The sequence below is a fragment of the Triturus cristatus genome, chromosome 3_1 (genome assembly GCF_964204655.1).
Source record: "Triturus cristatus chromosome 3_1, aTriCri1.1, whole genome shotgun sequence".
Lineage (NCBI taxonomy): Eukaryota > Metazoa > Chordata > Amphibia > Caudata > Salamandridae > Triturus > Triturus cristatus.
This window is the reverse complement of record NC_140583.1, coordinates 306,788,400-306,802,370: the sequence shown is the minus strand read 5'-3', so window position 1 is coordinate 306,802,370 and position 13,971 is coordinate 306,788,400. Positions and strand designations below refer to the sequence as shown.

General features: G+C 50.5%; 1 protein-coding gene across 1 annotated transcript in view; it reads left to right on the top strand.

Moving 5' to 3' along the window:
- Window positions 1–13,971, top strand: part of TRIP4 (thyroid hormone receptor interactor 4) — a 461,936-nt gene that overhangs the window by 35,909 nt on the left and 412,056 nt on the right. The window contains exons 2-3 of the mRNA XM_085643987.1: window positions 9,928–10,091; window positions 12,046–12,185. Coding sequence (XP_085500113.1) covers window positions 9,928–10,091; window positions 12,046–12,185 — 304 coding nt within the window. The remainder of the gene's footprint in view (window positions 1–9,927; window positions 10,092–12,045; window positions 12,186–13,971) is intronic.

Genomic DNA, 13,971 nt, shown 5'->3' with positions numbered 1-13,971 from the left:
CAGGTGTCAGGAGGCACAGGGGGGCAGCCACACGGAGAGTACACCCCTCCAGACACAGCCCACCACGCACAAAACAGCAGAAGGATGATGTAAGAGGCCTGGTGCCAGGACGCAGACTCAATGACAATGGGGCAATCACAGCGCCGCTGGAGGCGCAAAAGAGTCTCAGCGGGGGGGGGCGATCAATGCCTCCCCCCGCCTCACAGCAGCAACAGGCAAAGGGTGCAGCAGCCGGCTGAAGCACTCCAACCCCGAGGTCGCGGTGATGCAAAAACGGCGCTAAGGGGAAATGGCAGTTTATAGCGCTTCAAGCAGCACAAGCAGAGCGACAGCAATAGTCTTCCCAGGCGCAAGGAGGAGCGGCCGAGTGCGGGAGTAGAATGTGCCGCACACTGAAATGGCGGGCTCCTGCCGCCGGGAACAGCCAACCCATACCTCCAGGAGGGGGCCGGAGCAGAGCCACCACATGCGCCGTTGTAGAAAAGCGTGCGGGGGGGTCAGGTCACTCTGGCCATGGTGCGCGGCTCACCTCCGTGAAGCGGGACCGATGCAGCAAGTACGTAGGAGGCGCAGGTCGGCGCCGAGTTGCCTCACCAAAAACCGATGCCCAGTCGTCCAGAGGCCGGAGCCGCCTAGCACCTCGTAGAAGACTGGGGGTAGCGTATTGCATGCGGCCCAGCAGCAGCACCAGTGAGGACTCGCAGGCCTGTAGAGTGTTCAGCGCAGCAGTTCCCCAGAAAACAAAGCAGAGGCTGCGAATTTTCGCACAGGAGCTCCAGAGGATCTCAGGCACCAGCAGCAGATGTCATCAGAGAAAAAGGGCAGGTATAAATGCAGATTTATGATGGATTTCTTCACAGGGCGTCCGGAGCCTCACAGCTGTGCGCCACCTAGTGCCCGCCACCCACATATAAGGCTTGGATTGATTATCAAATTTGACAATTCTCGTTTTGTCCTTATTAATGGTCAGATCATTTTGCCAAGCAGTATTTGCTAAACAGCTCAAGCTTTCTTTGGAGCCCCACCTGCATCAGGTCAAAAATTGTGAGACTATCAGCATACAAAAGGCAGAATATACATCTGCCCCCTCCAACCCTTTGGGAGAGAAGGCCTTTAGCTTCCAATAAGACATGAGACGCAGGTCAACAAGGTATAAAGAAAACAGTTTTGGGGCCAACACTCACCCCTAACGCAACCCATTTTCTAGGGCAATATTTCTTGATCAGGACCCCATTAAATCTAATTCGCCTGTGCCTGATTATCTCTATGTAATTCTTGGAGAGTCCTCAACAGATATTCTGGAATGTCTATATCTCAAAGTTTGGACCACATAATGTTTCAGTTTACTTAAGTCAAAAGTTGAATAAATATCCACAAAGCAACAAAATGATGTTCCAGTAGTTTCCAACAACTTCTGACCCATTGTTCATATACTAAAAGAGTTGTCCAGCGTAGAGTCCCCCGTTCGATTGGGACCAAGCTATTACCCTCTGGCCACTCCTTCATAGGCAATAAAATGGCCTTTGCATATAATTTGACCCCAATATCAATTACATTTATCAAATGACAGCTGCTAGGATCAGCTAGATCATTATTCTTATGGATTGGTTAAATTACCGCCATTTCCAGCTACCCATGAACACTTCTGAAAATTGTTATAAAAGTAAAAACTTTGGAGGGGCGTGGCCTGGAGCCGATGGAGTGAGCAGCGCTGCTCGGGAGCTCCCGTCGGCCGGCCGCCATCCGTGACCACCCTGACGCCCCACGAAGGGCCTAAACCTCCACGAGGCATCCCCGCAATGGCCAGCGCAGAGGGAACTTACCAGCAGTGAAGCGCGTCTCTCGGACGACCAGGATCGGGCGATAGGAACAACGGTGAGCGCGCTCGGGTGCACAGCCAAGATGGCGGCGCCCAGTGAGCGCTGACGAGCGCAGATGCCGTGCCAGATATCAGCGCGAGGGATCTGCAAGACGGATTGCCAGGGCCCCCCCTCCAGCTCAGAACCGGCACCGCGCAGCTGACCAGCGGAACCGCCTCTGGGAGCAGGCTGAGGGTGCAGACAAGGGCTGTTTGCGGCGCCCGGGAGTGGGCAAAATGGCGGTGCGCTGAGACGGCAGCGCCTAAAGGAACACCGGAGCGCGATCGGAGACCTGTGGTGCTTCCCTCCAGCCCGTCAGGTAGGACTTGACACGGGCTGGAGAGTCTGGGCCATATAGTGGACGGAGGACGGCTATTGAAGAGTAAGCGCGGTACACGCCCCACTTTGCGCGGCCTGGACTGTGATGCCACGTGGGCGCTGAAGATCACGGAAGGCGTACGCAGGGCCGGCGAGAAGGCAGCGCAGGAAGGGCGTGTGCGCTCCTAACGGATTGGGTCACGCCAGAGGCGCGCAGCAGCGGCGTGTGAGCGGCTGTGGCATGAGACCTCTGGTGCTCCCCTCCGGGTCCCCTGGGTGCAAACCTGGGCGAGGAGTGGTGGCCAGCGCGTGTGCCCTGGCAGGGGAGCTCAGGAAGACCAGCAGGGAGGAGAGAAGGTGAAGGCATCTGAGGGCCCCCGATACGTCACGAGGAGCGACCACTGCTGCGCGGCCTGGGTTACCGGTGCTGGGGCGAGCAAAGGAGATAGCGCCCTGACGGTGAGGAGGCGGGACCCTCCCTGACGGTGAGGAGGCGGGACCCTCCCTAACAGGCTGACCCCATCGCTCACATAGTCCAGAAGGTGCACGTGCGCAGGACAGAGGGGTTTGGGGACCTCCAAGGGCGCTAGCCTGAGCCCTGAAGTTTATAGGGATTGTGACTTTGGGAAAGGACTTGGGAAGCCCTGAGAACCGCTCCCGCGAGCAGCAGGGGCGGAGGACCAATGGAACTGGGCCGCACAAGGCGCTGAGGCGCGCAAGACGGCGCACGTCGAGCGGCGGCGACGGACGGCCCTGAGGACCTGAACGGCTGGCGCACCCAGGGAATTGCCTGGAGGGGCGCCTACGGATGGGGCCCAGCTTGCGCTCGCGACGAAGGGTGACGATAACGCATGAGCGCAGTAGAGCAAGAAGACACCATGGGGAAGCCTATGAAACGGAGGGAGAAGGAGGGCCCTGCAGCGGGCAAACCCCCAGTCGAGACCGAGAGGTCTGCTACGAGGACGGACCACCCAGCAGACCCTACGCTACAGGACATACTCCAAGACATCACCACTTCCAGCGAACGCCTGGAAGGGAAAATTGACTCTCTCAGCCTGGACATGGGATTGCTCAGGGAGGACCACAAGAAATTAGTGGACTGGGACGCGGCAAACGGGCGAACATTGACGGAGACTGCCCCGGTGGTCACAGATATACAACGGCACATGACTGTGCTGGAAGCCAAGGTGCGAATGCTGGAAGAAAGGGCGGAGGATGCCGAAAACCGTTCACGCAGAAGCAACCTGCGCATTGAAGGCCTACAGGAGAAAATTGAAGGTCGCAACATGACGGACTATCTCGAGAAATGGCTCAGGGAAGCAGTAGCGCCGACGGGCCTGTCGATTTTCTTCGTCCTGGAGAGGGCGCAGCGCGTCCCGGCTAAGCCGCCCACGCCAGGCACCCCGCCACGAGTGGTGATAGCGAAACTCCTTCACTACAAGGACCGAGATCATATTCTCACTCAGGCCAGGCTCAAAGGCGACATCCAAGGGCACAACTCTATAGTGCGCATCTTCCCGGACTTCTCCCGTGAGGTGCAGCGGCGAAGGGGATCGCATCGAGATGTGAAACAACGGTTACGCCAATTGAACTACAAATACGTGACACAGTACCCGGCCACGCTGCGGGTGAGCACGACGGATGGCACCGAATTCTTCAGGACTCCGCAGGCGGCATCTGACTGGATAGACCGACATGGCGGAACAGAGCACGGGCCGGATCTGTCAGGGGGGCGGAGGAGAGGGCCTCGCCCAAGACGCCGAAAGCACGGAACCGAAATTCTGGCGCCTCCACAGGAGGAGGCACAACTTGAACGACGGAGTGCAATACAGGTGGTGGCGCTGATCAGCGGGGGAGCTGGGAATCCGGGGCCATCTGAGAACGGCGAAGAACAGGCAGACACAGGATCGGAGAATAGATCCAGCGAGTCCGTCGCACAGAGCCTGATATTGCCAGATGTCACACCGCAAACGATGGATGACATCTTCTAATAGCGGGGAGCGAGAGATGGTGAGAAAAGGGACCAGGCTGCCGCAGGACAGTGCAACGGTTGCATTAAGGTACAGGGGCATACGGGGGAGGGTAGCTGAGGGGCGGTTCACTGCAAATTCCGTGGAGGATGGCGGCTGCAGAGACTGGGAGAACACCGGCAAGGGGCCGCCTCTGGAGATTGACTGATTGAACTGCAAGCAGTCACTTGTAGACTTTTTCTACTGGTTTGGATGGGAGGGGTTGTCCTACTTATCCTGGGGAGTGGGAGTTGGGGAATAAGTTCACTGTTAACAGGGGGGGGGTTACCTTGAGTTGCGCTATATACGAAACACTATTGCGGGGAGAGCGGAGGGTGAAGGGGGGGGGGCATTGTTCCGCCTGGGTAGCGGGCGAAGTACCAACTCCATTGTCAATGGCTGATAAACTACACTATAAATGCATGATGTGGAACTTTAGGGGAATGCACACCATGACAAAGCGCCACAAGGTACTTTCTTACATCAGACGACGGGAGGCCCAGATAGCTCTCCTGCAGGAAACACACCTAACACAGAAGGAAGGGCAAGCACTACACAAAAGATGGAGGGGCAGCTCTACTACACCACCTATTCGGCCTATGCGAGAGGGGCGTTAATATGGATGCAAGCAGGAGTGCCATTCCAGCTGTTATCCTCAGTGGTGGATCTGGAGGGACGCTATGTAGCAGTAAAGGGGAGACCAGAAGGCCGAGAGATCAGCTTAGTTAGCGGTCATAACTGGGGGCGACTTCAATAGTGTGGACGATGTGCTGCTGGACAGATCCCAACCCCCATTGCAAAACTCCCAGGCGGCGTGCGCCTCCCAAGCATTCACAGCGTGGAGGCGGAACTGGGGACTGATCGACTCTTGGCGCACCCTGGACCCACAAGGGAGGGATTACTCCTACTTCTCAGTGGTCCATGAAGTACATGCACGCCTAAATGCCCTCCTCTGCTCGGCAGACGTCCAACCGCATGTCACAAGCGCGGAGTACCTTGCGCGCACCATATCGGATCACAACCCAGCTGATGTCGCTGCAATGGGCGCACACGCCGGCAGCAATTCCTACTTGGCGGCTCTGTCCAGACACCCTGGAGGGTGTTCAGAGAGGAGATCAGAGGCGAAATAAAGCACTACTTTCGAAATAACGTGGGCACGGCTGGGTCCCGGAATGTAGAGTGGGACGCGTTCAAGTTGGTCTTGAGGGGACAGTGCATAGCACGGGTCACCGGGGTTCGGCGCGTCCTTACCCGTGGAGGTGGCAGAGTCCGCTCTGAGAGACATAGAACGCCAGAGGCCGGGATGTCCAGAACTGCATGGGGCGCTCTTGGACTCCAAAGAGGAAGTGGCGAGGCGCACGGAGAAGCTTTGCAGCTTCGATTATAAGAAGTATTTAGAGCGCACGCACGTGGAAAGGGACCGGTCAGGCTCACTCCTGGCGTGGCTGACGAACCCGACAAACAGGAGTGCTATGCTAGTGGAGATAGAAGACGAAGGGGGGTCAGACACTATGCGCCAGACGAAATTAATGGGCTCTTTGCGCGATATTACGCCAATTTCTACGTGAAGACGCGCATCTGCGAACCGGTAGACATCAGGGAATATCCGGCTGACCTGCCGTTACCAGTACTGACCCCTGAAGTGGCGGGATTACTCGGAGCTGAGATTACTCAGCGGGAGATTCGGGTCGCTATCAAGGCCATGGCCCGCAACAAGACCCCGAGCACTGATGGCTTCCTGGCTGAATTTTATGCAGCATATACCGAGGAGATGGTTCTGCAGCTGGCTGCGATGTATCAGGGGGCCAGAGAGCTGGGGGAGCTGCCCGAGAGTGCCAGAGAGGCCCTTATCATTCCCATACCCAAGCCTGGGAAGGAACCCTATGACTATACGGCCTACAGGCCACTGTCCATGCTTAACATGGATTATTAAATTTTCCGCAAAATCCTAGCGACGCGTCTTCTGCCACACATGCCTCTACTGGTGCACGCATACCAGGCAGGATTCATTCCGGGGCGGAACACGGCCATAAATATCCGGAGGCTCCTGGCAGTAATGGATTCAAAGGGGTAGGATAAATAAGCAGCGGCGGTGTTCGCAGTAGATATCGAAAAGGCGTTCGATAGTTTGGAGTGGCAATATTTATACAAGGTCTTAATAAGGATGGGGCTGGGGGAGGGTTTCCTACCATGGGTGCGGCTCCTCTACACCTCCCCCATGGCACGAGTGCGCACTGGGAGGATTATTTCGCCCAGGCAGAAAGAGGCACAAGGCAGGGATGCTCCCTTTCCCCGCTACTATTCGCCCTGGCCATGGAACCACTGGCAAGCAGGGCCAGGAGCGGTCGGGACTACCGGGGCTTGGACACAGCGATAGGGCAACACTACATATATGCGGACGACCTGCTACTATTCCTGCGCAACACAGAGGGGGAATTGCAGGGGTCGCGTAACATGCTGGCTCGTTTCGGCCCCATGTCGGGCCTCAGGGTTAGCTGGCAAAAATTAAGCCTATACCCCCTGGCACCTGATACCCTCCCACCGCTTACGCTAGACCATCTGCGCTGGGAGCCTAATTGCCTGCAATACCTGGGAGTCAAAATATATCATGGTGTGGCGGACTTACTGGAGGGTAACGTGGGACGGGCTATGAGGGCAGCAAAAGCGACAATGGACTTCTGGGGAACGCTTCCGCTATCCGTAGCAGGAAGGCTGGCCGTCCTGAAATTGGTGATGCTGCCGCGCCTACTATACTACTTTGGAACACTTCTGGTATGGGTGCCGCAGGCCATGTTCAGGGAGTTAGACTCGAGAATTATATCATTTGTCTGGGGTACTGGCAGGCGGAGAGTGGCATTATCCATGCTGCGGCGCTCCACGGCTGAGGGTGGGCTAGCGCTGCTGGATCTCGAAACCTACTACCTAGCAGCACAACTATACTGGCTAATACAGTGGCTAGCGGCAGATCGGAACCTGGGTCGGCAGCGGTGCCCAGCGGCGCCGGAAACAGCCACACTTGCGAGAATTCTTCTCCGGGTGCGTCGCACCTCAGCTGCGGACACGGCGGAGACCAGGGTGATAGCGCACTGCTGGACCAGATACCTGAGGAAAGTGGGCGCTGCAACTCCCTACTCCCCTAACATACCACTTGCGATGCTGCGCTACCTTCCACAGGGGGAACATTGGGCAGGGTTAGAGGACTGGGTGGAAGCGGGGCTGCGAGAGATGGGCAACTTATACTGTGACACTGCGCTCCTCCCCTTTGCAGACTTGCAGGCTGCATATGACCTGCCGGAGGGACATTTCGGAAGCACAGGGCCCTAACGCGTAGAATTAGAGCACACTGGAGGACCGGGAATACTGAGCCCGAGAGCGCTGGCGGGGTGCAGATACGTGGCGCTATCAGCAGGAAGGATCAAGACGGTGTCCTGTCTGTATAAGGCAATACGGCGGGACATGCAACAGCCGCTAGAGCGCTTGCGAACGCAATGGGAGGGGGACATTGGCAAACCCATACCCGACAAAGACTGGGACAAAATCCTAGAAAACACCCCGAAAATATCCTGGAACGCGCGCTTCAAGCTAATTAACTACTATGTGCTGCATAGGGCATACTTGACGGCAGTTCGCATTCGAAGGTACTTTGGGGTGGACTCTATGGCTTGCCCCAGGTGTGGGGAGAGGGAGGCGCACATACTCCATATGTTCTGGAGTTGTCCCACGCTGCTGCCATTCTGGGGGGCAATCAGACAGCCAATCAGCGACCTGATTGACAAAGAACTCCCACAGACCCCAGAACACTTACTCTTAGGGTGGTTCCCTCTCACGGCCAGGAACAGAGTGACAGGGAAGTTTCAAGACCTTGCCTATATTTTAGCTAAGCGAGAGATAGCCAGGAACTGGAAGGCGCCGGGCGGGCCCAGACTCGCCACTTGGAGAAGAGAGCTTGAAAGATGGGCGGGGGCAGAGGGGAGACTGTTACTCCGAGAGGCCAGCAGGGGAATCGGCAAAATGACAAGGGCCAGAGCCTGGGAGGATCTTGTGGGGGAGCTAGTGGCAGCTGACGCAGACGCTAATAGTGAAGAAACCACTTCGAGAGTGACAACACTGGATCCAGAAGGCGAGTAATTAGTGCAACCCGTTCCAAACACCTGAGAGATACAGCACGGTACCAACTACCTCCCACGGCCCTTAAATCTGCTCGTCTCCTTGGACATATTGCCGGGTTTTACCTAATAGCAAGCAACTCAAGGGGGGAGGGGGGTTAGGTTATCAGGAAACGGCTCTGAGGGGAAACACACTATGAATGCATTAGTACAAATGTACCTGCATATGTAAGCAATGCTATAACATAAATGCCAATAAAATATGTTTAAAAAAAAAAAGAAAGTAAAAACTTTGGAGAAGAAATGTGCTCACCAATTAACATTTGATTTGAACACAAGTTTCGCAAATTATTTGTGCTGGCTGCTTTCGGTAAATTAAGTGAAGAAATTCTTGTATTCAAGGAGCTTACAGTTAACAGTTTTAACAGGTTCCTTTCTGGGTTAACCCAGGGGCATCTGCTCGTGAATTCAGATGATTTATAAAAACTTGTTACATGAGAGACCCACACATCCTTCAGATCCATGCACCTTATTGGCTCATGAGCCAGCTTACCCCCCAACTGAACCAAGTTTCCAAAATGTTTTCATATATTTAGCAGTTGGGGCCGAAACCATTTCTTCCCAATTTCCACTATAATCAAGTTTCTTTTGCTTCAACAATGACTCGTACTCTACTGTGACCTTGTTATACTCAGCTCTCTCTCTAAAACATATAGTGTATAGTACAACACAAATTACCACGTATGGACAATGATACATGATGACACACAGTATTTACTTTTAGATTTCCAGAGGGAAAATCTTCGTAGAAAAATAACATATAAATATTCACATATAAAGAGTCCATATATAGACCGTCACATATGGCGAATCAAATTTCAAAACTTTCATGCAAAAATTCCCATCTAAGACATTTACATTTAAAAAGTCAAACATAGAAAATCACATATTAAATATTAAAGACATGGACAGTCTCGACACATGTCCAGTCAACAAGAAATATTGTTGTGAAACATTGATGACATAGTGACACAATATGAGAAGTAAGCGAATGAGAAGCATAGAATACAGAGGATGTTTGCGTACCAGATAACAAACTGAGCTTTTTCCAGCAACAGTACATGCCCTGCGCCCTCTCTAAGGTAATGAGGAATTGGGTGAGTTAGAGGAATCCTTCCTTTCTTTCATTACGAGTCTGCAGTCTCCAATACATGCTACTTTTACTTGAGGGTTTTACACAGCAGTCTATGTTTAATTAATTTGAGTGTTGGATGCTTCTGTTCATTCTCCCCTAGAGTTATGCAGTTCTGTCTACTTAGGGCAACCTTGTAAATCCAGAAGATTGCACCACATCCAAATTACAGATCCTAATAGATAAGTGGGGGTTGCAGATTCCCGCATGGGAAAGTGTATGTTATGTCAGCGCTTCTAAAGAATCTTTACACAGCACTCAGTACAACTTACAAATGCAGCAAGCCAAGAAGCACAATTTTGGTTCCTGAGTCACTAGAATGATGGTGACCTCAACACATTCTAGATATTTTCAGTGGTGTGCCATTTGCAAATTTTCTAACTTGATACTTGTCATCATGCCTCTCTTTATGCCATTGCTCACTTCTATTTGTCTCCTGGCAGGTATATCGTGTCCTTTGAGAATGAGGAAGACATTGAAGAATACATTCATGACCTGATTCAGGGAATGGAAGGAAAGAAGCGCAAGTTTACTGAAGAACTTATCAGCAGGTGGCAAAAGACATGTTCGCCCCATGACCCGGTACTGATGTATGCAAAAAAAGATGGTAAGAGAGGTTGAAGTTAGATGTGGATTTGCAAGAGGGCAGAGGTGAGATCTGTCATTGTTCAGTGATATGTATGTGCATTAGTTGGCTCCGATGGTTTAAGAAACTCTTCCGGTATATGAATTTTTCATTTTTCTCATTGGGAGCTGCAAGCACCTCAAACTCCTGTGCTACTGATTCATCAGTTTGACCAATTCCAATAGATTTCTTTATCATCCATAGTCACCAGTGTGGGATATTTGAAGACCCTCGACTAGAACAAAGTTTTCCAAAATGTCACTGGATAACTACTGCCTCTGTGCTGTGGCCAGAAGCATTTTTACATAGGGGAGAGGAGTTGACCTAACGGCTAGGGCGGTCTACCTCGAATCTGGGGAACTGGGTTCGAGTCTCGGCAATGACGCTGAACATCCTGTGATTCTGCGCAATCACGTAATCTCCTCGTGCATAACAAAAATAAATGTGTCCTCCTGTAAAGCAACTGGTGCTATGTAAAGCGCTCTGATACCCGATTCGGGTCAAGTTCACGCTATATAAGACTCTGTTAAAAGAAAATAATACAAAAGCAAACTATTAAAACAAACTATTAGGACAGCGTCCTCAGTACCCCGAACTGCAACCATTCAGTCACAAAGCTTTCCATCCCATGTTTTATTCTCATAGAGAATGCTTGTCAGTCTCCATCATGTGCAAGATCAGCTCATTCATCTGCCTTGTGTTTTAGAAAAATTCCTGTAGTATGCTGCGCTGCTTCCTGGTATTGTTAACCTTTTTTATGACGGGTGTGCTTTCAGGACTTCCTTCTATCTGACATTTCAATCCAGATCGGAGATTGCTTCTTGCTGAATTTTCATACCTCATCATAATTTTTTGTTTATATCGTCTCTGCTTGAAGGACATTAATTTTTGAAAATTTTGTAGTAATTGATGTTATGTAAATACGTTAAATCTACACCCAGCAAGTGGAATTCCACAGCACCAGCTTCCAAATTGCACCATTCCGAGCTTTTTATTTGAGTGCACACATTCCCTCCGGTTATGAATCTGTGAGACCATATATAGTGTAACGTAAATTCCAAGTTGGAGGTTAGTTGCGCCTTCTCTCCCAGACCTACAGTGTTAACAAAAAGAAAGCTTCACACGGCTATCTGGTGACATTAATTCATCCAGATAAGCATACATATATTTTACTCTGGGTTGACACCTTAAGTTACACTAGTTTGGTATCACATGTCAGTCCAGCCTCCGGTGCTTGGGACAAGTGTAGTGCACAACGCACTATTGATGCTGTGAGTAGGGGTCAGTCTGTTTCAGTAATCTATTGACCGATGTTATCTGTATGATCCACGGCTAACTTAAAGGTGAGGGAGGCATTGGGGGTTCACATAAATAGTGAATGTGAACACTCTAAGTGGAAGTAATCCTCCATACTGATAAAAAAAAGTTTCACAAAATGCCAGATTTAAATTTGAGCTTAAATAACCTTTTGCAAAGAACGTATATAACACTTGTCCGAATGCAGAAAATATATCGCTAAATAGCACATCTGTGACCTCGGTGTGTGCGTTCCCTTGACTTCAGGACATTATTTTTTTTGTTTCTTCTCTAAGAGAACTTTATTTACTCTCTTTGAACATTGTCATCACTACCCTTTTGGGCTTTAAAGATTCATTTGAGTCACCTATTTTTGAGCGGTATTTTTCATCTCCCATCCATAAAAAGGCTTTGCAACAAGCCCCAAGGAGAGAAAAACTGTAATATGTATATTTGTTGTCATGATGTAACTGCCTCTTGGGTAGAGTGTTCTCAATTTGGCCTTTGAAAACCTTGAAAGGACCCATTGAAGATTGAGACCGGTCACTATAAAAGTGAAAATGTATCCTAAAATATTAACTTGTAATCAATTCTAAAGAAGTATTTGTTTTTTATCCCAATTTTTTGTTTTATCTCTTAGAGGCAGCAGACAAGCAACTCCTACCTGGAGATGCTTCTAAAAGAGGAAGGCGCAAAGGAAGAAACAAGCAGGAGACTCCTTTGTTTGTAGAAGCCGATTCAGTAGTAGAAGAGGTCAAGACGCCAATTGATTTAGCAAAGGTAAGTCTGTAGGTATAGGACACTATCGGGCTTATTTGTTTATTTGTTATTCCACTGAAAAATTCAAGACATCTATAATACATTTCCTGGTTCCATATGTCCCACTGACCCTCTAGCAATGGAGAAATCCCCTCTCTCTACTGAGCAGTTGCTGGAGAAATTACCCGCTATGAATTTGGATATTATATCTGGAATTCTTTCCCAAATAAAATCTGGCTCCCCTCTCAACCCAGCATTCCTACACTTCATACACAAAGTTAAAAAAGTTGTGTTTCCAGTTATATTGGAGGTGATAAACCCATTCATTTCTTCTGGCTTAGTCTCAGCTCCCTGGAAGCATACCATGGTGAAGGCTCCACTTAAAAAGCCTAGCCTAAACCCTGATGTTCTGGGTAGCCATCGCCCTATCTCCTTGCTTCCTGGGATCTGTAAGATCCTAGAGAAATATGTCAACACGCTCCCCTCTGACTTCCTGGAAACTCATAAACTCGTACACTATTCACAAACTGGGTTCCGTCCTCCACATGGAACAGAAACTGCTCTGCTGGCCGTGGTTGAAGAATCCAAGAGAATTCTTGATCAGGGAGGAGCACTTGCCATCATCCTCCTCGACCTAAGCTCTGCATTCAACACTGTCAACTTTGATATTCTTTTAAATATAATTAGCATGGTCAGAGTTTCTGGTGGTGCTTTCACCTGGCTCAGGTCCTATTTAGATCCTTCCAGGTATTTGCAGGAGACTCTGTTTCCAAGAGCCTACTGCTCAGTAGCCGAGTGCCTCAAGGTTCTTCCCTGAGCCCCACACTATTTAATGTATACATGAAACCTCTTGCAGATATTATTTTGCCACACTGGATAAAAATCGTCACATATGCCGATGAAACACAGTTGGTGGTTGCTCTCAACCACCACCAGAGCACCCCATCCGACCTGGAAGCTTGCTTAGTGAAAGTGGCAACATGGATGGACCACTCCTGTCTTAAACTTAATGGAGGAAAAACAGAGCTAATGCTCCTGGGTAACTCTCTGAGTATGGAGCCTAAATTAGATTGGCTGCCCTGCCTTGGCTCTGCCCCCACCCCTAATACTAAAATCAAAATCTAGGTGTCGGACTGGACAAATCCTTTAAATTCGATCACCAAGCAGTGATGCTGGCAGGGGCCTGCTATGGCATCCCCAGACTCCAGCGGAAAATCCTTCCTGTCCTTCCTAAGAGAGCAAGAAGAATCATAGTCCAGTCCCTGGTCCTCTCTCGATTGGACTACGGGAACTCCCTCTAGTTGGGAGCTCCTAACTCAACGATAAGGAAACTCCAAGTCGTTCAGAACTGTGCTGCTCGGCTACTACTTGGCATGCCCAGAACTCAGTCGGCTTGGCCAACCTTGAAGACCATACATTGACTTCCAATTTCAGATAGAATAACGTTCAAATCTCTGTGCATAGCCCACAAACCCTTATGGGGGAAGGACCCCTCAATCAATGAGTCTCTCATCACCTTCTACCACCCCATGAGGTGTCTACGTTCTGCTAATTTAAATTTGGCCGTAATCCCCAAAGTTCAAGGGTGAGATTTGTAGGAAAGTCCTTCATGTACAACGTAGCCAGACTCTGGAATACTCTCCCTGTACATCTTCGGTCAGAGTCACGTCACCTCCCTTTTCTTAAACTCTTCAAAACTTGTCTGTTCCAAAATGACCCTCTTTAAACCATTTAGCTGCTCTGTCTTTTTGCCAGCGCTGGGATGCCCCCGGGTAGCCTTGCGCTCAATAAATGTTTTAAATTAAAT